General features: G+C 40.6%; 2 protein-coding genes across 6 annotated transcripts; one reads left to right on the forward strand and one right to left on the reverse strand.

Moving 5' to 3' along the window:
- The first annotated feature begins 1013 nt into the window (after positions 1 to 1013).
- LOC141010316 (snake venom 5'-nucleotidase-like) lies at positions 1014 to 8714 on the forward strand. Its single transcript, XM_073483198.1, has 9 exons — positions 1014 to 1358; positions 1521 to 1743; positions 1972 to 2160; positions 2712 to 2909; positions 3346 to 3500; positions 3869 to 3980; positions 4080 to 4229; positions 4951 to 5151; positions 7812 to 8714. The coding sequence occupies exons 1-9, from the start codon at positions 1014 to 1016 to the stop codon at positions 7967 to 7969; spliced, it is 1731 nt and encodes a 576-aa protein (XP_073339299.1). The 3' UTR covers positions 7970 to 8714.
- An 813-nt stretch (positions 8715 to 9527) lies between these two features.
- Positions 9528 to 26708, reverse strand: LOC141010795 (sorting nexin-14-like). 5 transcript variants are annotated; one of them, XM_073483893.1, is made up of 30 exons: positions 26114 to 26708; positions 25848 to 25968; positions 25016 to 25089; positions 24547 to 24625; positions 24418 to 24461; positions 24213 to 24300; positions 24041 to 24125; positions 23799 to 23955; positions 23545 to 23620; positions 23335 to 23379; positions 23125 to 23205; positions 22823 to 22937; positions 22344 to 22499; positions 22110 to 22234; positions 21437 to 21495; positions 20448 to 20474; positions 18814 to 18960; positions 18030 to 18162; positions 16436 to 16622; positions 16016 to 16099; positions 15746 to 15846; positions 13601 to 13712; positions 13378 to 13418; positions 13016 to 13135; positions 11956 to 12079; positions 11357 to 11521; positions 11153 to 11248; positions 10953 to 11044; positions 10002 to 10058; positions 9528 to 9794 (listed from the first exon to the last, which is right to left on the reverse strand). In XM_073483893.1, the coding sequence occupies exons 1-30, from the start codon at positions 26248 to 26250 to the stop codon at positions 9753 to 9755; spliced, it is 2970 nt and encodes a 989-aa protein (XP_073339994.1). In that variant the 5' UTR covers positions 26251 to 26708; the 3' UTR covers positions 9528 to 9752. The 5 variants fall into 5 exon arrangements, with proteins under 5 accessions (XP_073339994.1, XP_073339993.1, XP_073339998.1 ...); XM_073483892.1 differs by having other exon boundaries at positions 22823 to 22940; XM_073483897.1 differs by lacking the exon at positions 20448 to 20474 and having other exon boundaries at positions 22823 to 22940.
- Between the last annotated feature and the right edge of the window lie 396 nt (positions 26709 to 27104).

The following is a 27104-nucleotide window of genomic DNA, read 5'->3' on the forward strand; positions in this document are numbered from 1 at the left end:
AATTATGAAACACCAAATCAAGATTTTAGTCAATGAAATTAAATTTGAATTAATTAACTTTATTTTTCAGGGACTTTGGAAAAACATTCACCAGAATCAAAGAGAACAGACACTGGTGTACCAGATCTATATTTCATCTCAAGTCCTTTTAGACTACAGAATTCAATACACAACCTACTACATGTGATTTAAAGTGACTCCCATGTTTTCTTTCTGATATCCAAATTAATGTTGAGATGACCAGTGAAATTACATAGGGAACAATAATCATATGTCTTTTTCAGGGCTTATTTTTTAAGTGGCCAGTAAGAGTAAAGTCAGTTTGAGATGGAGTGTCAGTCGATGGATGTTTATGGTTAGTCATCTCTGTAAAGAATGTGTCATGTTCTCAGTATTTCAGTAGCCGTCACAATACATCGATTGTAAAGTTAAATGCATGAGATAGAGATGTGATTGTCCTATTAACACAGGAGTAATGAAATCAGGGTGGAGTTCAAAAACTACTGAACGGATTTCCACGAAACTTGGATGGAGGATGGGTCTCAGCTCAGAATAGACCCCATTTACTCTTGGTGCGGAATCGTTTTTTCAAACTATGAAAAAGAAGGGTCTCAGGAGAGTTTAATTCTCTGCTAATATGTTGATCATGTTTCTTTTGAAACTTCATATTGTATTGATACATAAAATTTGGTCGTGATCCTCCTGCAGCAGTTTTCCAGAAGGTCAGTGTCCAACCAGTCAAACCCAAAAGTTATTCTTATAAACTGCTTAAAACACTCACGAAGCATTAGTACATTTAGGAATGTTATTTATTTACCATTTATAAACTGGTTATTTACAGCTGTGTATAAACTAATAAATATAATATATTACAGCTAATATAAACTATTTATACACTGTGCTCTAAGTAAGTATCTGTGGTTTAAAACATCCTGCCAGAAAAGCCCACGCCTTCTTCATGTAGCTCACTGTACATCCTTGGTCACTCATGCGTTTTTACGCACAGCGACACGATGAGCCTCCGGACGTCTATGTGCGCTCTCTTGACCTCGCTCTGTCTCTTTCTGCTTTTAAACTGCTCGGGGACTGTGTCGGCTTTCGAGGTGACTGTGCTCCACACCAACGACAACCACGCACGGATCGAGGAGACCAGCGAGGACTCGGGGAAGTGTTCAGTCGGGGGTCCTTGCTTCGCCGGGGTCGCCAGGAGGTTCACGAAAGTGTCGGAGATCCGGAGAAAGGAGAAGAACGTCTTGTTTTTGGATGCAGGTGACCAGTTTCAGGGAACTGTCTGGTTCAACTACTATAAAGGCGCTGAAGCGGCGCACTTCATGAACAAACTTGGTTATGATGCCATGGTAAATATCCTTGAAATTGTTCTCTTTTTTTATTGTGCGACCTCACACCTGAACATGGTTGTCTTTTTGTTTTGTTTTTTAATAGAAATTTCTATAATATAATAAAGAGTTGTTGTTTTTTACTGGAGCCCAGTCAATAAAACCCATTCCTTTACGTTTAAGGCTTTGGGAAACCATGAGTTTGACAATGGAGTGGAGGGTCTGATCCAGCCTTTCCTCCAGAGTGTAAACTGCTCTGTGGTGAGCGCCAACATACAACCTGACCAGACTCTGGCTGCAAAGCTCAGTGGCTACTACAAGCCCTACACAGTCATACATGTGGGCTCAGACAAAGTGGCTGTGGTGGGCTACACCACCGCAGAGACCCCCTTCTTATCCATGCCAGGTAAAAGCATAACATGCTGCTTGATTGATGAAGCTTTTAATGTATTCATTGGCACATTGCTGCATTCAAACACTCTCTAGAGCTTTCTCCAGTGTGGTTTCATTTACTGTTAAATTGATTTACACCATCATGTCATCTCATCTTAACCTGATGTTTTATTCACCTGTATGAAAGCATAAATGCTTTGTGACCATGCAAATTAACCCATTTTTTTCCCCTGCCTGTCAGGCCAACACCTGAAGTTTGAGGATGAGGTGGAGGCACTTCAGGTTCAGGTCAATAAACTGGAAACCTTGGGCTATAATAAGATCATCGCGCTGGGCCACTCTGGCTTTGACGTGGATCAACAAATCGCCAAGCGTGTTAAAGGGGTCGACGTCGTTATCGGAGGACACACCAACACATTCCTCTACACTGGTAGTCCTATTTTATTCTATTAAAGGACAAGTTTAACCAAAAACTTAAATTCAGTTGTTATCTACTCATGCTGAAGTTTCGTAGTCCACAAAACATTTCTGGAGGTACACAGCAAAACGGCGTTGCAGCATTTTCCCAAACATCTGAAGAAGATGGGGATCTGTTTTGAAAAACACCTGGAAGAAAAACATGAAATGGCTCCATACAGCTCGTCCGGAAATGTTTTGCAGACTAAGAAACATCACTAGACTTTCCATCTGCATTACGGTGAGTAGATTATGACTGAATTTTCATTTCCGGTTGAACTTATCCTTTAAGCTCTTTTCTATTGGAAAGGGGTTTGCAAAAGATGAACTCCAAAACATCAACTGTCTTGTATCTTTTAAATTCACTCATTTCGGTTGTTGTTTGTATTAAATGTAGCTGCAATAGTCTGTCTTTCTGCTTTCACACTACAAGTAAGTTCAGAACTGTGAGAGCAAACCCGCTGTTTCACCTTCGGTCTAACAGGATGTGGGTGGACTACAAAACCTCAAAATGTCTCTCTGCAGGAAAGCCCCCATCCACCGAGGTGCCGGCAGGTCCCTACCCTTATATGGTGAAGTCGAGTGACGGCAGAAACGTGCCGGTGGTCCAGGCTTTTGCTTTCGGGAAATACCTTGGATACTTAAAAGTTACCTTTGATGGAGCTGGGAATGTGATTAAAGCCATTGGAAACCCCATCCTGATGGACAGCAGCATACCTCAAGGTAGGCCGCAATTACAGCCTAATTTTCAGTCATTACACACGGTGGCCCGTGTCTGACCTTACAGCTGTTTCAGTAGTTGAAAGGATTTTGAGATGTTAAAACGAGTTGATGTGACATTGAGTGAATTGAATCAGCATGTCTGTCGATAAATCATTACTGTAGCCTACATCTGTGAATAATTTTGGTACAAGTGACGTTCTCACAGCTGTTGAAACAAATGCTTAGATTGCTACTTGTACATTATTCATGAAATGCATCAGGATTACGTCAGATTATGTTCGAAAGAGTTTAGTTCATGCTTATTCATGTTAGTTTAAATTATATCAGCACTCTAATCAAAACAAAATCCACTTTCCTTTCTCAAGGGTTCATTAAAAATACATTAAACTTGTCTTATGTTTACATAAAGCCTGTATTTACACAAGCTGTCTCTCAGACCCAGAAGTCCTCGCTGACGTTGGGAAGTGGAAGAAAGGCTTGGCTCAGTACTCCTCACAGTACGTCGGACAAACCTTAGTCTACCTCAATGGGACATTTGAGGAGTGTCGATTTCGGGAGTGTAACCTCGGCAACCTGATCTGCGATGCTATGGTAACAGCCGACGTTTGGCTCATTCATTCAGAAAGCCTTAGTTGCTCCCTCTGCTCTTCAGTTTATTAACCAATGAGACAAAAAGACAAACATTTGCATTATGTCACACGTGAAGCCCAACCTCAAAATGGTTGTAACCTCAGATCTTGCCTGTCATTGCTCAGCATTACGTGGGAATTCACAACATCTAAAAGGGCTGCAGGGGTTTGGAGGAGGCTGACACAAACAACAATTAGCAGATGTTTAGATAGCCTACAGTGATAAGGTCAATCTTCACAAACACAGGAGAGCAACTTTTTCCAGGAAGTCGAGTTTGACTGCTGTGTTAACATTTATTTTATTTTTTTTTTGTCCTTGTGCATTGCCAGATTCATCATAATGTAAAGTATTCAGGTGAGAATCTGCAGTGGAATCATGTGGGCATATGTATGCTGAATAGTGGAGCCATACGGACACCTATAAATGAGCACAACACAAATGGTAAAACAGTGTTTTTAAGTATCACAAAGACCACTTTGCACTGGCTTCAGCTGTAGCTTCTTTTTTAAAATGTAATGGTATTTGCCTTTACTTTAAAAGGTTCCATAACTATGGAGGAGATTCTCACCGTCTTACCATTTGGAGCAACCTTTGACTTGGTCCAGATTAAAGGATCAACCATCAAAAAAGCCTTTGAACACTCCATTCACAGATATGGCGGCATGTCTGGAGAATTTCTTCAAGTCTCAGGTCTGTCTTCTGGCACCTATGCTCCTCTCCTAGGTCTCCTAGAATAATAATGACTGTTACCTTATTTACCCTTTAGGTAAATATGCATATTCACTTGCTTTCCAGGGGTTGGTTGAAAAGATCAATAGCTTAGCATAAAGACTGGATTTTACTATTTTTTTTCGACTATTTTATTGGATGGATTTAGCAAGGAGTACTAGGACCACAAAGTCATCAAGGCTTTCGAGAACAATAGATGCAAGCCAATCAGAGGCAGAGTAGGGTGGGTCTTGCCGGAAACCCAGTGGGATCCATAATAACAGCAAGCTTACACCACACATCTCACAGCAGACTGTCCTCTAATGCGTTAGATCACTGCACAACACTGCTAATTACATTACGTGTTACATCTTATTTTAGTTCATCTGTACAAAAACCAAAGTGTAAAAATGTTTATTTGTGGTGTCGAGCTTTAGATACTGTTCGATACTTTAGGCCAATTTTGTTAGCTTTCAACAGAGTCAGGCTAGCTGCTTCCCCCTCTTTCCTGTCTTCATGCTAAGCTAACTAGATGGTGGCTTCATTTCCAACAGAAATACATGAGGGGTATCAGTCTTCTCATTGGATAAGATTTCATTTTTACAAAAATGTCACTTTTCCTGTTTCATCTTTCACTGGTGTCCACGAGGGATATCACTTGGGCAAACATAACATTTCCTTGTTATCTCTCGGACATTTCTAGGCATTCATGTAGAGTATGACCTCTCCAAACCAGTGAACCAGCGTGTCGTGTCTTTGTCCGTGCTCTGCACTGAGTGCCGTGTGCCAAAGTATGAACCGTTAGACCTGGAGAAGACGTACACTGTGGTCATGCCTTCATTCATGGTGGGCGGAGGTGATGGCTTTACCATGGTTAAGGAGGAGCTACTGAAGCATAACACAGGTGGGCAACAAAGGGGGTTCAGAAATTGTGTGCGAGATAAGATGAGCATTTACTTGAAATGAAATGTTCTTTTTTGCCAATATGGTAAATGTGTTTAGTTTGATGTATAAAGACATCAAGAAGGAAGACTTAGTTTAATTTGCTTGTGTGTTTCACTGCTTAAAAAAATGTCCAAGAGCTAACCAAAGACAGCAATTATCAGCCAATCTTCTGATAAGGATAATTTATTTGAGTTGGCAGACTACTCAAAAGCTCACTCTGGGTCTTTAATGTTCTCAAGTTCACTCTCCCTTGTTTTTCTTTCCTGTTGGCTCGACTCAAAGCAAGCCCTGCGCCTTAATGTTTTTTTTTAATGATGACTCATTTAAAGTGTTTTTCATCAATCACATTTATTTAGTCTTTAGTTTATTTGCTCAGTGCCAACCTTTAAATGTCTCCGAATGGACTCCATTGTTTTAACTTATTTTATAAGATCAGTTGATATTAAGGAATGGGGACAGCACAAATTCTGTTTAATAAGATTTTATCCACAAGATTGTTTGGAAGATGACCACCGTAAATATGCACTATTAATGTTGGTGAACTAAAAGTGCATGTAATTCATTTTTAGGATGAACATGTTTGGGGTTTTTTTCCACTGGCAACCTTTAGATTTTGAGCATAAAAATCAATTTCAAACATCACTGTGTGTTAAAAGACGACGTAAAGACCTTTAACCACGAGTGGGAAACGTGAATCTAGAATGAATTCTTCCAACTTTCATGGAACATGGAAACATGGAAAAACAGACTCTAGCAGCCCTGTTAAACCTCTGATCTTACACTGTTTTACTCCAATAAGCTGATTTTTTGGGGGTGCTCAGATTTCTCAAACTCAGTTTTGAAAACAAGAAAGAGAGGAAGCCACATGGCACGAAACATTATGAAAGGCAGGAAGCTTGCACCCAAGTACAATTCACCACTTCGCTCCAGAGGGAAAACTCTCAAATCAAACATCAGCATGTTGGCATTTAAGCGTGCTGATGTTAGCATTAGCTCAAAACAACACTGTGCCGAAGGAGGAATATAGACCTGGAAGTAACATCTCTCCTCAGTGACGTGATCACAAGTAGACAGCTTCATGTATTAACAAGGGTCTCGAGTGACAGCTTGTGATTGGATCTCACTTCCCTGCTATATATGCAAATAAACATGTACATCATGTTTATATCTTCATAAATAACATTTGCCGAATAACCCAGAAGGCCCAATAGTTAAGAATTTGTTGTAGATAGCGTGTCGCAAAGTTTATAAAGGTCTCATAACTCAACAACTCACAAAATACAGCTTTTTTTAAAGGAAGTCTGGGGACATTCGCAACAGGCGTCAACGAGGTTGTCAACATAAGTAACTGTTACTATCTGCAGTGGGTAGTGGTAGCTTAGTCTGCAGGGACTAGGCTTGGGGACCGGAGGGTTGTTGGTTCAAAATCTGCTCCGACTGGTAGCAGTGGAAGAACTGAATTACAGTACTGAAGTACACCTTCTTCTGAGCCTTTAAGTATAGCCTCATGGAGATGTTAGCATGTGTCGTGTAATGACTTCTCAGTTCTGTGTTTGTTCAAGAGGTTTTCCAAAGTTTCAAAAGTCAAAAATCACCAGGAGTCCTCAAAACTGAGTGCAGTAGAGCTTTTATTGATGGCAGTAAGAACACGAGATCATACACAGACAATGTCCATGAACAACTGACCTGATCTTCTACAGGTGTCTTCATTTAAGCCTAAAAACTGTCCTCCCATGGCCTCATGGTCTGATCTAATCCTTACTCTACCTCAACTTCTGCTGACATGGGTATTTTTCCTCGGAGATCCCCGTCCTCACAGCTGCACCTGGCCTTAGTTTTTTTTAAAAACAAGTTTCCCTCTTGATATATCCCATTAGATTCTTTCACTCTTCTTACTGCATTTTTTAAAAATAACAAGTGTTGTATATTTGGTTACATGATTTCATTCTTACATCTGTGGTTACATTTCACTTTATGTTATCACAATACAGTAATTCAATCAATAGGTGCATGTTCAATCAAAATGGTGCAGAGTAATACATGTTACAACCATCCATTGTGATTTCTTCACACTTGATTATTCTCTTTAACATCACAGCAATTATTACCAGTTGTCATTTACCACCAACTACTTACTATGGTTATATTCTACTACACATGGCTGTCAACTCTTGACTTATTTTTGTGTGTTTTTTCCGTGCAACAACTGATAATTCAGTATCTTTTGCATTGGCTTCCCTTCAATCATCACATTCACTTGAAATGAATCCAAGGACATTCTGAATGAAGCTGTCCCGTAAGCAAGATTCAGAAGGGTGCAGTTTATCCATCAGTGATGATCACGTGTCTGAGGAAAGAGTCCCTGTGAACTCATTTCAGAGGGTCCCCTGAAGACTACATACTGTTTGTGTACTTTTTGCACTCACTCTGGGGGCAATTATTAATCTAAAGCAGATGCATAGTTTTAATATGGCTCTGCAGCTGTCTCTAAGGCTCACAGAGCTTATAACACTGTAAACATTGAGCAAGTGATTTTGAGCATGGGCAGCAAGCAGATTCACCTTTATTTGGATAAAATACCAACTAAATACTAAACCATTTTTTTTCCCCCCCCCACAGGTGATATGGACATTTCTGTTTTTTCCAAATACATCTCGGACATGAAGCGAGTGTACCCTGCGGTGGAGGGCCGGATCAGGTTCAGGAGCTCAGGTGTCTTTACAGTCCACAGCCTTGGCTTGCTGCTACTGGGTTTATGTCTCTCCCTGACCCTCTGATTGGCTTTGTATACTCTGTGAAACTGTGATAAACTGAATGGCAACTTTGACTGCTTGGAAGCTCCTCTGGGACTTGGTTAACTGCCTTTCCGTGTCGCCAGCTTCAAGGATGAGACAACAGGACTGCAGGGTCAGCCTCGGGTCCGATTCAACATCCAGCCAGGAACTTATTTTATCCCAAGGATCAGATGATATTAAGGATTGGGGACAACACAGATTCTGTATAATAAGATTTTATCCACAAGTTTGGAAGATGAACAATTTGAATATGAAAACAGTTAATATGTACTACCAATGTTGGTGACCTAAAAGTGCATGTCATTCATTTTTAGTATGAATGTTTTTTCTTGTGGATTTAAAGGAACTGAAGAGCTCAATGACTACAGTATACAATATGACGGAGGCTACAGGCAGCATCCAACTTCACTGAGATAATGAACAGAGGGAAAGCTGGCTGGCTGCTCCATCTCTGCCTTCCCTCACTGAAGAGGAATGGATGAAAACAAGCCAAAGCTTCCAAGTGTTTATGCCCCTGAATGTACAAATATGACTGTCTTCCACCTCAAACTCAACTTCCTTTGACACCTACTCAGATAAAGGACAAGCCTAATTTTTGTAAAGCTCTGCTTCTTATCTGAGCATGTTCATCGACATCAACTGTTTTGCTTCACCAACACATTGTACACGAGTAAAACACTTTTGTTCAAGATCTGCTGCCAAATCTTCCTGCCGCCCTTTTGTTTTTGTCATCGCATCTGTTTGCTGCCTTTGTTTACTCCAAAGTCCTCTGTTTAAAGTACTTGTAAAAGCTTTGCTAAAATAAACCAAAAATGGAAATGGAAGGCACTTTCTCAGACATTCCTTTTTTTTTTGTTGTGAAAAATAAATGGAATCGTGACATTTAATCAAAATGAGTCATGAAGTTTGAACATTGTGACATAAATTTCCCATGCATAGAACCAAAAAGTCCTGCATTAAATTATTTTCTTTTCAATTTATTAGTTTTAATCACGACTTGTTAAATTCTGGATTGTTTCAATTTATAATTTACAAAAATAAAGTCCCTAAAAATTATGTGTCAGTTGTTGAGGAGCCCTGTAGGAGTTATTCAGGTACTGTGCAAGACAATTCTTTTCTAGTTTATAAAACTAAAAACCTGCTAGACAAACTCTACTTTCACGTTTCACTTTTTCTCAAGTTTTCTATTACTTTAGGTTCTTGAACTGCATGTGCTGATTGTGATTTTTCATTTCTTCCTTTCAAAAATAAAAAATTAGTAACGATTACTTTTGGAATGAGTTTTCCCATTTCGATTATGTAAATCTGATTCCACAGTGGCCACGTTTCAAACGGTGTTACAGGCTTTAATATGAGGTGACGAGTCTTACAGCAGTCGAGGTATTCACACCTGTGGCAGTTCTATCGTGTGCTCAACGGTATCACAGTGTGAAATAAATAAGGATTATTAATAGTAATAATTAATGACAGCTACAATCAGCTGCAGCAGTCAAACACACTTTTACTCTGTTTGCTTTTATACATATGAATACACGAGGACCGCTTTTATGTCATTTATTTATACAATTTATTTTACAAAGTGAATGATGCATAAAGCAGAAGGATCCCCATGTTTCCTCTTCTTGTTGTGGCAGGTAATCAGATCAGCTGTTGCACATGTTGATTGATGCGATCTACACGTTAGTTTCAGGTAACGGGGCCGACAAAAGTCTCTGCATTAGTGTGGCCGTAAGCATGTCAGCTCATGTTCACTGAACTGTTCATTTTACATCCATGGAGCCATCACAGCCGCCTCCTTTTGTACCTGCTGAAGATACACAGACATAGAGTTAGCACATTCGGTTTGAAGATGTGATATATAAAACAAGGTTAATGTAATATGCCGCTATTTAATGTACGCTATGATACGGTATCTTTGTACTTTTAGTGATCTTTCAGCATCATACAGTCATAATGGATGGGTGGATATTCAGAAGCTGTATTCCTTTGCTAACCGAGACTAGCATCTGTTTACCTTGTTCAGCTCCGGGAAAAGTTCTTGAATAGCGATGTCCAACAGCACATACGTCAGCTGAGGAAGACAAAGAGCGGGGAGAAGATGAACAGAATTAAAGGCCTGGGATTTTTTAAATGCAAAACACATTTTATAACACTATCTACATGCTGACTTGCGGGGGAATATGACCTTGTGATCAATCTGCACAAAATATTTTGGATTGTTTGACACATCTCATGTTATTGTATCAGGACAGGCTTTGTGGCGGTCCTGACAGTAAAATGCTTCCAGGCCAGCCCAACCTACATAAAAATATAAACAAAAAACATGTAAATCTAGGGGGGAATGGCCAATGTCCGCTACTTGGACAATGAATCAATAAACAAATGCCTCTTCCGGGTATAAAAAACAAATGTGCTCCTACAAGCCCCAGGGAAATAAAATGTCAAACCGAAGGTGTATAGGGGCTTGGGTTTCAAGGGGTTCCCGACTAAACCCAGTTTCCTCACTAGAAAGAAGTGGGCAGCCAAGAAAACACAATAGGGCCTAAACAGACCAGAGTTTCTGGCTGGCAATCTAAGGGGAATGAGGTTCTCAATGGCTCAGGGACAGGTTCAGACTGAGGGTGAGAGCCACCTGGGTGCCATTCCCCACCTCTTTTAAGCCTTCACAAAAAGGGCCTTGTCACACCATGATTAGCTGGGAGGGAAATGCCCCAAGCTGCTTCCACTCCTCAATCAGGAGACAGTCTCCCCACCCTGCAGGTGATCTGAATCCCCTGCAATTAGTCTGGAGGGATTTTGGAAAATCAGCCCAAAACAAAGAAAGACAGCAAATCTCAAACAATGGGACTGCTACAGCTTGATCTCACTTTCACTAACACATCACCTGTCAAATATTCTCTCAGGTTGATTGTTTTTGTCTTGTTTATGTGTGTGTGTGTGTGTGACTGCCCTTGTGCTTTTGTACCTGTTTGTTCAGAACTGGCTGTTGCAGTCCGTCAAAGAGCAGACGTACGCCTTCGTACTTGGCCTCTTCTCCGATACATTTCGTTAGGAAATCTAAAGATGATAGGCTCATGAATTTCCAAGCTGACACAAAAAACTGATAGTGTTATGGAAAGTGGAAAAGTCACACAAAACCACTAGCTGTAATAAGTGAAAGAGTACCTGGAATATAGGTCATCATCTCCTCAAATGTCTTCTTCGCCCTCCTCTGCTTGTCTTGAGCCGAGCGGGGTACACTGCTCTCACAGAAAACTGTGTCTACGAGGGTCAAGATTACAAGTTTAGCAGTTCACCTATTAAATTAGCACGTTTAAAGTAATATTTCATCATTTTTTAGAAAAACACACATTGGATGATTGAATGTACCTCTAAGCAGGGTGATGAGTGAGACGAGCCGGTGCTCCTGCACCACCTGGTTCAGTTTGTACTGAAGGTAGTAATCTGTGTAGGTTTCCAGTGTGTTCTTGAGCAGGATCCTGCCCGTCATTAGCAGGTGGTGCAGCCAGTCAGGAATGTGGAAGACGACTCGTCCTGACAACCATGAAGGAGAGGAAGAGGAACACAGAGAGAGTGTGAGTGAATAATGGGCTCTACTTCAGGTCGTGGCGGTGATTCCTGAGGGAACACGAACAGTAATTCCTTATTGCTGTTTTTTTTAACACCTTCTATGTTCTGTATTTTATTTATTCTTTTATTCCTGGTATCAATGCAGGATGTCTACAGGTATCATACATACCTATAATGTATTTACTGGCAATGTAAGGTGACCTTTCCCCCCGACATACACAACTATGGGGGAGCTGTCCTGAGCTACAGCCGACCCTCATACAAGAAAAGCAGACCCTCACTTGAAAAATCCCAATACTCAGCTTCAGTGACTGTTACAATGCATTAAATAAAAAATGACCATGATCAAAAAAATGGGGTTGGGATGAACATATAGCGATAAACGACATCTTACTTACCCAGAAACATTAAGTAGTCATACACCCCTTCAACAGTGATCATTTCCATGAAGTAATTCTGATTGTGTCTCTTCTCAGTCAACTCTGACCGGTTGGCATTGTTTTTGAACAGGTCATTGAAGAGCTGGGAGAGAAGGATTTACATTCATTTTTACACTCTGCTGAGGTGAATATTTCTATATGTTTCTATTAAAAACAAAATGTAAAAGTCTTTCCTCATTTTAAGCCTCATGACAAGAGGTTAATTGTGTTCATCGCTCCATTCGGAGGCGATGACACATTAATTCCAGTACTTCAGTGAAGTGGACATTCATATTAAATCAGCCAGAAAAGGGTGACATTGTGTGTAAAAAGCTCAAGGCTTGTGAAACCTTTTGTGATCTCACCGATTCAGCCTCTAGCAAGTTGTCAACTTAAAGGCTTGGAGCCATTTTTGGCTCGCTGCATGTCAGAGCAGATAACAATTGTGTGAACTATTTTAAATAGATGGGTCAAAATATGGTGACCCAAATTGTTACAAAAACTGCACTAATATATTTTTTTCCCCCAGAATACCATGTACCAGAAAACTGAAATAACAATTGGCTGTCTAGTGTCTCTCTTTACTTCTTTAAAGGGACAGTTCACCCCAAAATTAGATTCTAATGGTGTGAGTTGCAGAGATATCGACCAAAGAGATGTCTCCCTTCTCTTGAATATAAAAGAAAATAGTTTCTCTTAACATGTTCTGTGGATTATGAGTTATGATTTCTTAAAAGGTGGTGTTTTTCAAATGTATTTTTTATTTTTTTGTGAGTGCCATCTTGTTCCATTATATTCAAGAGAAGGTGGTCGACACCAAAACAATCTAGGTGAATAAACATCACCACATCAAAAACATTTAAGCTCGATTGGATTGTAGGTTTTTGACCAGAAAGTGATCCATGGCAACCGTCCAATGTGAACAACCATTAAAACTAACTCTGAGCGCACTCCACCTAGACTCAAAGGATAACATTCCTGGGGCCTAGGCTTGCAGAAAGAAAGTGAGGGAGTATGAAAAAGACTTGGAATCCCCAACCTTTTTATCGTTTTCTGAGGTGGGACTCAGGATGGTGAGCTCGGGGCGGCTGGGTTTGGGTTTGGGAGATTCACAGGAGTTGAAGAAGGACTGGATGAAGGGCTCCAGATGCTGCCCTTTCTGAGAGAGGAGGCAAAGGACACAATCTGTATAAGATCCAATGACAGTAGGATTTCTCTTACAGATGTATTTGCCATATAAAATGTTTAATGGCCTGCTCAGGTTGTAAGAAAAACACAAGTGAAAGCTTAAATTGGAGTGATGTGATGGGAAACATTTGTTTTGATGAAAGAGGAGATGGAGAGAAATTGAGCAATTCCCATCCCACACACATTCACACCACACAAGAGTTCATTTCTTACCTCTTTTATCAGCTTGCTGGGAACTGACTTAATGATTTTCCCTGTGAAACATAAATACTTTGTCTCAGTGATGTATGGTTCTGTCACATTTTTGCCTTTGGCTGAAACACAGATATCTTTTCACTGCAGCACAAGGTCAGGCTGCCCAAACATTTTCACACAGTGTTTGACATGTTGTGCTGTTCAAACATAATCCATCACACTAGTCACACTCATACTGTACCCAGGTTCACGTCAGGTAGCATCTTGTCCAAGAACTGAGACTCCATACTATGAGGGGACAGGAAGTCGGCGAGGAGCTGACTGTTGCTCAGCTCTGGGTGCTGCAGAAGTTTCTGCAAAGAAAACGCATGTTGTCTTTTATTTTGCAGTGGAACATTACTTGGATGACCTTGGATCGATGCTGTGGCTTTTAAATATTACACTTATTCAATCAAAACTCTTTAACTCATTTTATAAAGACAGGCTGTAGTTTTTCAAGGACTAAACCTGTGGTTTTGTATGTTTTATAGCCTATAGACAGAAATAATATTATTGCTTAAATTTTTTTCCAGCCTTCAAGGTAGCCTTTTCTGTTCTTATTTCAGAATGATAAAAAAAATCAACATGCAGTGACTTTTTGAAAAAGGAGTCTATCATAGCGATGGACGGCATGGCTCTAAGGATGGCAATGTCACTGTGTTTAAACAGCTACTGGATGGATTGCCATTCAATTTTGTACTGACATTGCCTCAGCTCAACTTTTAATAACCATCAGATCATCATTTTAAATTGTGCAATACTTTGTTTTATGAATGACATTCCCATCAGCCTCAGCTGTACTTTTTGTGTTGTGTTAATTGCAAATGTTGGCTTAATAGAGCTGCAACTATTAGTCGATTGAAAGAAGGCTAGTTTGCAACTATTTTTAAAATCATTTAATCGTTTAGTCATTTTTCAAGCAAAAATGTCTAACATTTGCTTCTCAATTGTCGGGATTTGCTGCTTTTCCCTGTCACTTATGATAGTAAATGAAGAGTTTTGGGGTTTTGGACTGTTGGTTGGACAAAAGAAGCCATTTGAAGACATTGCTTTGGCCTCTGGGGAAATTGTGATGAGAATTTTTGACAGTTTTATGACATTTTACATGCTAGACAATTAATCCATAATAAAAGTCATCATTAGTTACAGCTGTAACATGTGATATTTGTGCAGGAAGACTTGCTATTTAAGACTCTTTGTTTGTTTTTCACTAAAATAAGATATGTGTCCTATCTGTGATGCAATGAAAGTATTTGTTTCTTAACAAAATGTAAGGTTAAAGTGATTCCAGTATGTTTTTAGTGCAATATTAATTTTTGTTTTAGGAATATTATGGTGATTATCATGATAACAACGTGACTCACAGTTATATTGGACAGGGTAATCCTGACATGAATCGAGATGCTAAACATGGTAAATATTACTCGCCAAAAATAAGCATGCTTACACCATAATTATAATCATGTTAGCATCCTGATGTTAGCTACCCCTGTGCAGCCTCACAGAGCTGCTAGCACAGGTGTAGATTCTGTCTTGTTGTAATTACTGGTATTTCGAGAAGGAAGCATTAAAAATCTTTCCTTGGTGTTGCATTCTTGACATTTCAGTTGCAACACATCTGAGATTTTCTGCGCTGTTTTCAAGAAATAACTAAAAGAAGACAAACAATCTGCAGTTGAAAGTTGAATGCGATGCTAAAAAAAACAAGTGGATGCTCATCACAACTGCAGAGTCTGAAGTGTGTTTTGAGAAGTTGCATCTGCGACAGCCAAATGAGACAGAGAGATAATTTCGTCTCCATTAGGAGGGTTATTTTAACCTGTCATGGGTCCTGACATGCTGTAACCTTTGTTCTCCTACGTTCATAACGATCACCTTTAAAAGGTTTCCTGAAACTTGACACACTCTGTTCCTGGAACAAATGCTCAACAGTTGAACCCATTACAGTTTAATCTCCACATCTGGTCACTCGAGTGCTGCCTGTTCAGCCAATTGCACTGAGTGGAAAGATTTGTCTGGAGCACTGTGTGTGAACATGTGTCTGGGCTCTGGGCCTGAGAGAAAGTGGAATTAGGTAGATCTACAGAAGTGAATCGGTCCCTTTTACTCTGTAAGTTGATCCAGAAAGTAACTGCAACGTCTCCCTCTTGTAAAAATACTTGGGTTAGGGTCTTACTTTCAACTTCACAGATTTTAGAAGACATCAGCAGCTGGTTTGTCTCTCTGCACAGAAACATTACACAATCAGAGGTTTCTTGTTAAATCCTATGTCACCTCAAAACTATCTATATTGGGTAACTGTGTCTGATAAAATTCAGTGTCCAATCTTCTCAGATATCTACTGTACCTGAAGGTATTCCTGGAACTCCTCCCGCTTAGATGTGAGGAACTCATAATTCTTGGGACCGATGATTCTCTTCGAAGGCAACTGTGCATCTGGAAAAGAGCCTACAGGAGGTGTAAGATATCACAGATTTATTTCCAATATGAGCCCCTAAATGATGCAACAGGGCCATTAAACTTATAAAGGTTCACTTGGAAGTAATGTTCTGTGAATCCTCTGGAATCTGTGAGAACATTTTGATGGGTTTTTTCTTCCAATGTGCAGAAGACTTACCATGAAACTCAGTGAGCTTTGATTCAAGGACGTAGAACTCCAGGTATCTTCTGTACACGGACCAGTGCTCAGTCTCATGTCCCACTGCAGACAAACACAAACATACAAGATTCATGAGCTAGATCTCCTCTCGCTTAGCATCGCTGCTATCTGAGGGAACTATGCATGATCGGAACTCCAACAGGCAGCGGGAGGTAACTGAAGTTAAGTTTATATATAAATGCTAAAGATGTGAAACCAAGTTATACGGTCTTTACACATTTCTGTAATCATGACCTTAATATCACACATTATTGGTCAAATCCTTACTCTGATGAAAAAGCTATATCCTACAAAAAAGGACACCACAGCTCACTCTCAGACCTGACCTCTCTCAGATGACAGTAACTGAGACAGAAGGACGGGTCTGCCTGACCTCACCTGCCTTCCGGTCGTTGCGCTCTACATCGATACAGAACACAGGAATCCTCTCCCTCTTCACATCGTCATCATAGAAATCGATGTACGGGATGGTGATGTTCCAGGCTGAGAGGTTTCGTGGGGTGCTGGGGGTGGAGGCCGCCTCCATGGGGGAGTCATCCTCCAGCACCATCATGGCTTCCTCCACCTTGAATGGAAGGAAGTGAGAGAGGTGAAGGTCGGGTAAAGTTGGCGCCTTAAGAAGAAACAGGTAATGGTCAAGATTGCTACTCTATTAGTGCAAAACATGACTGGAGAGCTGTCTTTTAACTATTGGATTTATTTTGTTCTTTGAATTCAAGGTCTGTTAATTTGGTACTAAATCTACAATTCAAGTTTGTTCATCTGTGTCACCTGTGTTTTCCATCCAGTGCCCACCTATAAAAAATTACTACAAAGGAAATGACTGTTTAAAAAAAGGTTGCCTGAGATTCAGACACAAATAAAGGAAATACAAAACAAAACACAGCAATATCCCTTTACATTAAGTTCAGGAAGGGCAATTAGGCTGGAGCAATAGTCACAGACGTTCAGCGAACAGATCCTGTTTTACTGCACCAGCTATGGAAGACAGGTCATTACATCTGTACCAATACTGTACATATCATCCTGAACACAAAATGTGTATAATAATAGCAAACAGTTAGGAACTTTCTGTATAGGAACGGCACATTCTGTTGATAATTGTCATGTTGAATGTTGTTGAAATCTTTAATAGTTTCAAATAAAATTCTTACACATACACATACACACATCTGTACGTACCTCTTGCTCTCTCTTGAGTATAGTATGTTTAAACATGATTAAATGAATACTCAGCCAAACCTCCATATTTTAGAGACAGTTCTATAGTATGTAGTTTTAACACTAAGTTTAAACTTTAACTCAGTTCATGGTTTTTATAACACCCCAATAATACTTTAGGTTAATTAATTTGTTTGAGATTGGGTTTTCTCAAGGACTATAAAGACTTTGTCGACACTTTCTAACTTTATTTTATAAACAATTGAGGTTATTGCAATTTCTTGTTGAATTCACTTATTCCTGTTTACAATAATCTGCATAATTTGTTAAGAAATCAAATTAAAATGTATTACTGGGTGCACCTTAATTATGTGCTGGTAAAACATAATTGACAAAGCTTCAATGGAGCACCCGACAACTGGATATACTTTATTTATTCAAATCTGTCTGAACAGTGTGCAGAAAATGTTTCGTCAAACTTGCAACACAGGTTAACAAAATTCAGGGAAGCAGAGCGAATATTACAGTTCAGCTGGTTCCTCAGAACAGCACAATCACTTTGTGTAATTAGGTGAATTTCAAGCCAGTAGGCAGTGATCCGAGATTAAAACCTGTGATATGTTAACACATGTGGGGCAGATTTGGTGAACAGTGTGGCTTTCCTTTCTTTACTCGCCAGCACCCCCAACTGGTAACTACATTGATTGTGTAGAATTACTTTCCTTCAAAGTTAATATGCAGCATGAATCAGAGACATCTGTAAGAATGAGGAACACACACATGAATGCTAATATTTTCAGACCAGACTCACCATATCGTCCTCTCCCTCCACCAACCCGTAGGATGGCAGCATGGCTCCCTCCATGGTTGTGCTCTTGAACACTCCTTTGATCTTACTGCCAATGCGGCTGATCCCGAAGGACTCGCCCCTCTTCGACGTGTTCCTGCAGGCCAAAACAGGGATGGTTATTAGACAATGCGCGATGGGGGTCGTGTGCATGGCTTCAGCAAAGCGCATGCAGCTTGAGAGAGGTGGCGGGGAAGGAACCGAAGAGGAGAGGAGGGGAAGCAAGTAGCAGCGGACTGAGCGTCGGTGCAGCGACTGTACAATGGGGAGGAAAAGCTTAAGTAGCCAAACGAGAAGCCAAAATGTCACATCACAGCCATCTCACAATGAAATGCCTGGGTTCTTGTTTAAAGACCAACAGCAAACAGAGCAGTGAGCAGTGATTTCATGAACAGTGATTTCAGATCTGAAGGGGATCACACTTTTTAATATCAACCAGATCAGGTACACAACATCACAGGTGCTCTGCGTGAGTGCCTGTTAGATTAAGTGAGTGATATACCGAATACACCAGAAACTGAACATTGAGAAGTCACTGCATTGTCAAAAACAACAGGCGAGTCTTCAGCTTAAACAACACAGAAAGGTTGGGGGAGGACACAACATGACAAATAAAAACAGGATCCCATGCATCGGCCCAACCATGCAGGCTTCTGGCTGGGACTGGGGGGTCACGTAAAGGGGGGGGAAGTGGACAGCATGACATCACACTGAGCGACCTGTGACACACGGATGGACCCTGACTTACTTGGGTGATGAGTGGCGGTGGGATAGCGAGCCGTATGGGAAAGTTGTGAACGTGGACTGGGCATGGAGGGAGTTAAAGGATGCGGGTGAAGAGCTGCCAGAGGCGGTGAACAGTGAGGATGGGGACTCGGGGCTCCAGTCCCAGGAACTATAAGCAGAGCAGGGTCACGTCCCCAACGGGCAAGACGAGGGAGAGGACCGTGGATCATACCGGGGCAGGCAGTGTGGTGGTTACAGAATCAGAGTGGACATACAGTCACAGACACAGCACGGTGGTGGCAGTACATAGATGGAGTAAAGGGCGGACAGACGGGCAGAGTGGAGGGGGGAGGGGGTTACTGAATTGCAGACATGGAGGGAGTTGAGGCAGATAGTTGGTGAGTGTTTACAAAATGCCGGTTCTATCTCTTCTGAGAGGCATTATTCATGCTGCTTTAAAAACTGCCTTTATTGCTTTCTTAACCAGAAACTACCACATTAGACCAACCATCATCCTTTCTGAAGTTCCCCTAACGTTTAATTCTCCAGTTTTGGAAGCGAGCAGACTTCAATTTGAAAAATTTTACAAGAAAATAATTTAAGAATAGAGTCTAAACCAGTGGTTCCCAACCTGTTTCTTTCAGTAAACTGTCATTTTTATTGATATTTCATATCATATACAATGCATAACCATACCAGCACAGAACAATTCTCTGTCTGTATTATTTTTTTTTTTTTTTAACAATCATACTTACTTAAATGGCTTCTTTTTTTCTTTTGGACAAATTCAGTGTTTGCTAAACAGCCTGTTCTGTTAGAACTGTATGCCATTAAAACAACAACAAAACAAAAGAGTTATTGGAACAATGGCCAAGCCTCAGGGAGAAGAAAAGAGCAAATGCTCTGTGAATTTAGCTTGAGTTCAGGTCTTCACTGTGCGCTTATCCTCTACATTTTTTCTGTAAGTTGATCTCTTAAATAATAATCTCAACTTTTAACATAACAAATTATTTTAATTTTCTTTACAGCCATGAATGAAATGCTGAGATAGACCTGTTGTTTTCTTATACCCCTTTTCCTCATGGGGGGGGGAATGTTGGGTGTATGGTCTTGACCTTCTCTATATGAAAAGTGTCATGAGATAACGTTTGCTGTGATTTGGCGCAACATAAATAAACCTGACTTTTGACTTGACCACCCATGAAGCTCTGGCGGCCCCTAGTGTGGATCAGGATGGGAACCAGCTGGTCTAAACCTTCCAAAACGAATGCTTTATATTGCATGTGTTCAGCAGCACAGCTTGATTAACATATGATTAATGATGACTCATGCTATGATCAACAGGATTAGCTGATTAAGGCCACTTTTCTCAGTCTTCTCTCATTTGCATTTACAAATAAAACACGTATTTAGGGGTGAAATTAGATTAGCAATTCAATTATATTCATTATAACATTGTCAACTCGTGCTCACTGAAATGAAGCCCTGACTGCAGCAGGCCCAGAGCATAGTGAATTTGTTTTTTAAAATAAATGGCAGCACGTGTTCCTCTGTAGACCAGTCAGGAAAAGAATGATGTGTCGTTTGTTTCTTGCGTGCAGCAGCACTGCTCAGCCAGCCACTGGTTTGATCAGCACACTGATGCCTTATACTCACCGAATGTCATCCAAACTGAGGCTATTTCTGGAACAATATGCACAAGGAGTTAGTGGCAGGGCCCCATGGCCACATACACACCACACCCCGTGATAGAAACATGACAGTCGATCCCTGAGCTAAGGTCACTTCTAATTTAAGTTTCATCGTGCTGCAAAGTGAATAACTCTCATTTTCATATTGCTTATTTGCAGCTCATTTAAGATATTTGATGCAGCTAGCACATATATACTATATACTATATTCTGCCTTCATTGTGCAGTGGGTATTGGGATACAGGAGGTTGTGAACATTCAAAAATGTCTATCAAATTATCAGTGAAATTTAGAAAGATTGCAGGGTGTCAACAGGTATTAGCAACTTAACGTTAATGATGCTTTTTAAAACTTTTTCAAGCTGATTTTTAACCAAATTTAAGACGGATTTTGGACAAATTATCTTTTTTTCTTATTCAAGCATTAAAAGAAAGTATAAAGTTAGGTAGTATGTGTGTGATTTCATGTAGGAATATGGTTGTTACAGTGATTTAGGATTATCTATATTTTGCAAACAGGTAAGTGCAAGTAAAAGGTTAAAAGACAGTATTTTAGAAAGAGGTTTAAAAACAGGTTTATGTCACTCAGAAGACTTTGACTCATTTAGACAAAAATTGCATAAAATGTTCACAAATTTCAGACAACGTAATGACTTTTACGGCCTCATATTTGTAAAACTGAATTTAAGACATTTTAAGAATTCTTTAAGACCTGTAGACACCCTGGACTAAAGGATGTGGGGTTGCTTGCGGCATAGCAATCATTTTTCTACCAAAACAAATAAACTACCAGTGAGGCATTCTGTGTTTTACATGTTTGCTGTGGCTACATCATCAAGAGTCAGCTGTGCCTTCTGTCAAACACTAACTGATGGATCGATATACTGGCAAACATTGTGGGTCAAGCTTTTATTTTGTTACAGACAAAAACAAATATTGCCAAACCAACACCTACCTGCTCATCCTGGAGTTCCTGGCAGGGGACTCGGCCCCTCTTAGAAGCTGGCGGAAGTACTGAAGGTAGACACGGAAAAGGAGCAAATAAAGGTCAATCAAACACAGCATATGCAAATCCTGGGCCAGAATATAAAAAGAAAGTTACCAGTGTGCTTATCGAGTGACCTTTTTATGTCTTAAAAACAGCTGGACTGTTTATTTTGGAGCAGGAACAGCAACGGCAACAAAATATCAAATAATATCATTATTTTCCAGACCCACTGTTCATGCAGGGCAGTGGCCTGCTGTGGACAATGGTCCACCCAGCTGTATTCAATGAAACAGCCTCTGAGGGGTGAAATTCGGTTTGGCAGCTTGGCATAATGCCAGTGTCGGCTCATTGGCCAGTTGCGCGTCTGGTATTGATGACATGGCCGATACTGGTTGGTGGCTGAGAGATCGGAAGAGGATAGCGCAAGGAAGTCAATAAATTCCAAACTGAATCTAATTCCAGTATTTGGTAGATATACAAATATACAATTAACTTTCAGTTTGTGCTAAAAGAGCCGCGTTTTAAAAGGACAGTATTTAGAGATCGATTCAATTCAGATATAAGGGAAGGGATTCATAAATTGGGTTGAGCCTCAGGTACATATGAGTTAAGGGATTTACTTCTTAATGGAGATGCTAACCTCATCACTGTGACAAAACATGGGGGTGAAAACGTTCTCCAGGAGGGACAGGACGTGCTCGTAGGCTTCAAACAAACACCTCATGGTCTGCAGCTTCACCACCTCTGGATACGGGCCCTCTGCAACTGGGACGTAGAACAAAAACCACAGAGACTACATGTTAAGAGCACACATACATGCTAATGTGGGTCTGGTAGGTAATTATATGATTCTGGGAAGATCCCAGTCACATACTGTTGCGTATTTCTTCCACTATGAAGGGGTCGAAGCGGATCTTGTCAACGCTCTCGTCCAAACAGTAGGTCTCATAGATCTTCTTCACCTCCTCGTGAAGCATCATCTTCTCCGAGTCGGACAGCTCTGGGCACAATATCCTGTCGTTGAATTCCTCTGAGAAGTTAAAAGAGTCGCACACCTCAGTCTCACTGCGTGTCGGGACCTTTAAGAATGCATCACTGTGGTGCCCATGAGTGTCAAGGTTATGGTTAGTTTCTAGTGAGTTTTGCTGATGGTTTCAGACTGAGAGGTGAGGGAAGGGCTAGACTAGGCTATAGAGTAAAAGAATTGCATCACAGCTTCTTAAAATTACAAGAAATTAAACCAAAAGAGAGCATTTGGAATTTGAACCGTATGATTTAAAACCCTGATTTCATGCAGGTAAAAGCAGCGGAAGTATCTTTTGAAGACATCTGAAAGGCTCGGGACACACTTACCGACTGCAAGGCAGAACTGGAGCACATGGACGGCCCCTTCTTGCTTCAGGAAGTTCATGAAACGGAAGAGAAGGTCTTGCTGTTCTCTGATTTCCTTCAGCTCCAGCTTCAGCACCTGCTGAGAGCGAGATGGTGAAAACACAAACAGAAATCACAGTTAACAAAGGCAGCGCTTTTTAAACAGTTCAAAGATATGTGAAGCTCGGGGGCTAAAACACACTTAGTCTGCATGTTGTGATTGCAGTATTTACTAGATATTACTGGTGGCTTGTTGGGGAGGCAGTACTTGTTGGAACACTTACAGAGGGCTTTTTGTTGCGGAGATCAGAGTACTTTTGCAGGAAGGGAACCAACGTTGAAGCGGGCTCTGTGGCCTCTTCAGGCTGGAAGGAGAGAGGTAGATAGAAAACATGTTTATCTCATCGACCCATGAAACATATACACTCTGCAGCAATATGTGTGCAGAATGTGAATGGAGCTACCCGTGCACATCAGTTCACAGCTGTACTTACAGGGGAGTTGTCGATAAATATCAAAAGCAAATGATTCACTGTGTCCTGAAACAGAAAAACAGCAGCCAGTAAGTAAAAAAACTTTTAATGTTCAAATAGACACATCTCACGTTAAATAACTGACATAAATACAAATTAAATATAGTCTCAAACTGTGTTAGCAGAAGGCTTTGAGTAAAGAAAAATGGCCCTTGATGTGTCTACACTCACAGGATCAGCCAAGTAGTCCATTGAAGGAAGGAAGACAGAACCAGCCAAGACTTCTCTTATCAGGAGAGTAAGAGATCTGAGAGGAGTGAAGAGATAAAGCAGCAGGAAGTAAGAAAATAAGAGTGTAAAGAATGATCCTAATCTACTACTGTTTGGTGTCAGTGCTGTCAGAAGGCCACTGATAGTGTGATGTTTCGTGACGGACAAATAAACAGAGGCAGTGCAGCGCCTTGACTAAAACAGAGCTGTGTTACCTGCAGTCTGTAGCCTTGGGTGGCAGGATGTAGGGGAAGAGCATCTCCGTCAGCTTCCTGAGGTAGAGGAGCTCATCTCTGCGACTGCGAAGGGCTACGTGGAGGTCAGGACCGTACTCCTCCAGGGCAGCTTGTTGAAGAAACTCTGAGTTCTTCACTACAAAAGATCAGAAGAAAGCAGAGAGGTTCGTTTCTTTGTTTTTGATGGTGCACACGAAGAAAAGACTGAATGTGAGCGGTACCTTTCTGTCTCGCTTTGCTGATTACTTCAATGTGCTTCATGGAAACTTTAAGAAGCTTTTGTGTGATGAGGGACGCCACATCCACCTGAGAGAGAAAAAAATTCAAATAACTAATGATGAGTCAATCAGCATCCAAAGGGTTTTAACTCTGCCACACGGTCTCATTTGTCACCTTCTGGGTTCGGCGGACCAACACAGCTGCAAAGAAGCGCAGAGTCACCCTCAGTTCGTCCACAAATGCCTCATCATCAGTGATGTCTCTGAAAAGAAACACTGTATGGTCACATCCGTCACGGCATATAACATATTATACAGGCCTTATTGCACCACCTTATTTTAAATCGTGGTATGCAAAAAAATACAGAAAAATGGATTACCTATACCAAGGATACACAAAATTTTCCAGAACCAGCTCCAGGATCTTAGAAAAATAAAACAGAAAAGGACCATCAGATAATTTGGCGTATCCATGTAATAATGACGTGAAAGAATGAAGCATGTTTTACCTCTGAAAGAGACGCATCCACCTTAGAGGGAACTTTCAGGTCAAGCCACGGCTGATAGTTTTCCAGTAATAAAGTCGGTCTACCAATAAATTGGAGAAACAAATAAATAAAACACACACTTCTACATAACGCAAAGTGCAAGAGTCCAGTCTGACCACTAGATGGCAGGGTAACACCTTCCATAACTTGATGATAAATAACAGTGTGTGATGATCACATTTAATCCATGATGACAAACCAAATGCAATAAAATAAAGGCAGATTTAAATAGTCTGTCTTTGATTAGACAAAAAAAATGGGATTAATAAAATGTAATTAATTAATCACTGATTTTTTTTTTTTCTTTAACTAAGTAAATGTCTGCGGGCATTAAGTTTAGCTTCTCAGCATAGCTATTGTTGACACATGTGATCAGGTCACAATACAGCAACTTCCTACAGCTGCACCACAACATAACCAGGTATCTCACCTGTGCCTTTTGCATTTGATTTTTCCACAAACAGCACAGCTGTGGCCCAGTGGAAACAGCTCCTGTTGGTAGGACTGCCGGAGAAAGTTAACATACTGTAGATTAACAGCTTTTACAGGGATCCTATCCATCATCATCCTCTGTCACAAGTATTAACATGCTCAAATCACTATGAACCTTAGATTTATCATGTGGAAGCAAAAATTATGTCGGTAACACTTCATAATAACCATCATTTATAAGCGGTACATTTATTGTCAGGTTAATGGAGTAAAGGAATACATGTAACGGGATTACATAATTAGGATATCAAAAAAGGGACCTGTGTAAAGTTACAGAAAAAAAGATTTAATTAGAATACAGATATATTTAGTAAAAAAGGGAATTACTAACAGGATTACAATTTTAAAATCAAGGTTTCGAGTGAACACACAAGTGTGTATTATTCTGTGAGAACTATAAAAATAAAAAAAAGTCATCCTAAAAAGTCATCCTATGAATATTTATTTTCTTCTGTCTTTATTTGAACATATTTGGTATATAAGGAATCCAAAAGTAACTGAGAGTAATCAAGTGACATTACTTTATATTGTGATACTTGGATTAGGTTACTGACTACAGGTAATTAGTAACTATCAGAATACATTTTTAGAGTTTATTTACAGTGAAATAACTACTAACTAAAGTTCAACTAACTATACATTTACCATTCATCAATGATGGTTATTAGAAAGTGCTACAATGTTGTCAGATTGTTATTAATATTCTTATTATGATGAAGGCTGAGTCACAAATAAAATGTGAACTCAGTCATTCAGATTCTCTGACCCACCTTGGTCTTTGGTTTGATGGAGATGAAGATGTTGGGAAGCAGAGACTCTGGCCCCAAAGAGCAGTAGAAAGTGACGACTCCAGCCAGGAAGGACCAGAACACCATTATAATGTGTATATATCTGACAAAACACAAGAAACACGCAGCTCTTAACCGAGTAAAAACACATAATAGTCCCTTATAGCATATAAAAGGGCTAGATATGTGTGTGAGGGGTGCCATAGATGAAGCTGCAGTGATGGAGTTGACATGTATTGTTTACTTGCCTGTTTAACAGCACAGTGGACAGCAGCAGGACCAGCAGCAGAAAGCAGAAGACTGGGTACTGTCGGCCCAGCTCTCTGAACCGGTCCAGCTTCATCCTGCGTCTTATTTTCTGCAGACAAGCCCCGATGCATCCCATCTTCGTCAGCCTGTTCACATGCAGCCTATTGCATTTGACTGTCAAATGAAGAAGAAGGCATCTTGGAGCGACTGTCCAAAAAAATAAATAAAGGCGTGTAGAGGCGACACGGGACAAAATCCAAAGTCATTTTGCGCTGCTCGCAGTGATTTTTTTATTTATCCGCTCAGTGCACTGTGGATGTCATGGGGCCATTTCTCAACGCAGTCCAGGCAGCGTCGTTAATTTTGCGGAATCAACACGCAGGTTTGTAGGATCAGCTGAGGACGGAGCGAGGCGCCGCGCACAGATGTAAACCGCAGCAGGATTAGAGGCAATTACGCGGCATCACGCGTGTGCGGGCCGTCCTTAAAAAAATAAATAAACTCCCACAGTGTTCAGATAATGGCTGCGGCTGCTCATGCTGTCATTTCTGCCCCATCGAGGGGGTAACGTTTCGCTGCCTGCTCGTCAGCGCCGGGGACGCGTGATGTCACCTCCGCCGCGCTCACAGCAGCGGGCGGCCCTGCTGTACTGTAGTTCACCCGCCGACAGACAGACACGCAGCTACTTCATGTCAGCTACATGCTTCCTCAAATAAATAATGAATCGCACGAGGTTTAAGGGGCGACGCCGAGGTGGGAGTGCCGCTCCTCCGCCATTTATTAATTGTCTCAGATGAAGGGCTCGAGGTGCATTGTGGTAAATAACCCACAATTTACGCAAGAAAACTAAAAAGGGAAACTGGAAATCTTTTTTTTTTTTTTTACGTAGAACAATCGTGCCTGTTAATAGTGAATGAAATCTACCACGGACCTTGAAGGCACCAGTGTGTCTACTCCATGGATGTTTTGAGATGAATGCATTTGAAGCTG

Source organism: Pagrus major, chromosome 16, assembly GCF_040436345.1.
Source record: "Pagrus major chromosome 16, Pma_NU_1.0".
NCBI classification, from domain to species: Eukaryota; Metazoa; Chordata; class Actinopteri; order Spariformes; family Sparidae; genus Pagrus; species Pagrus major.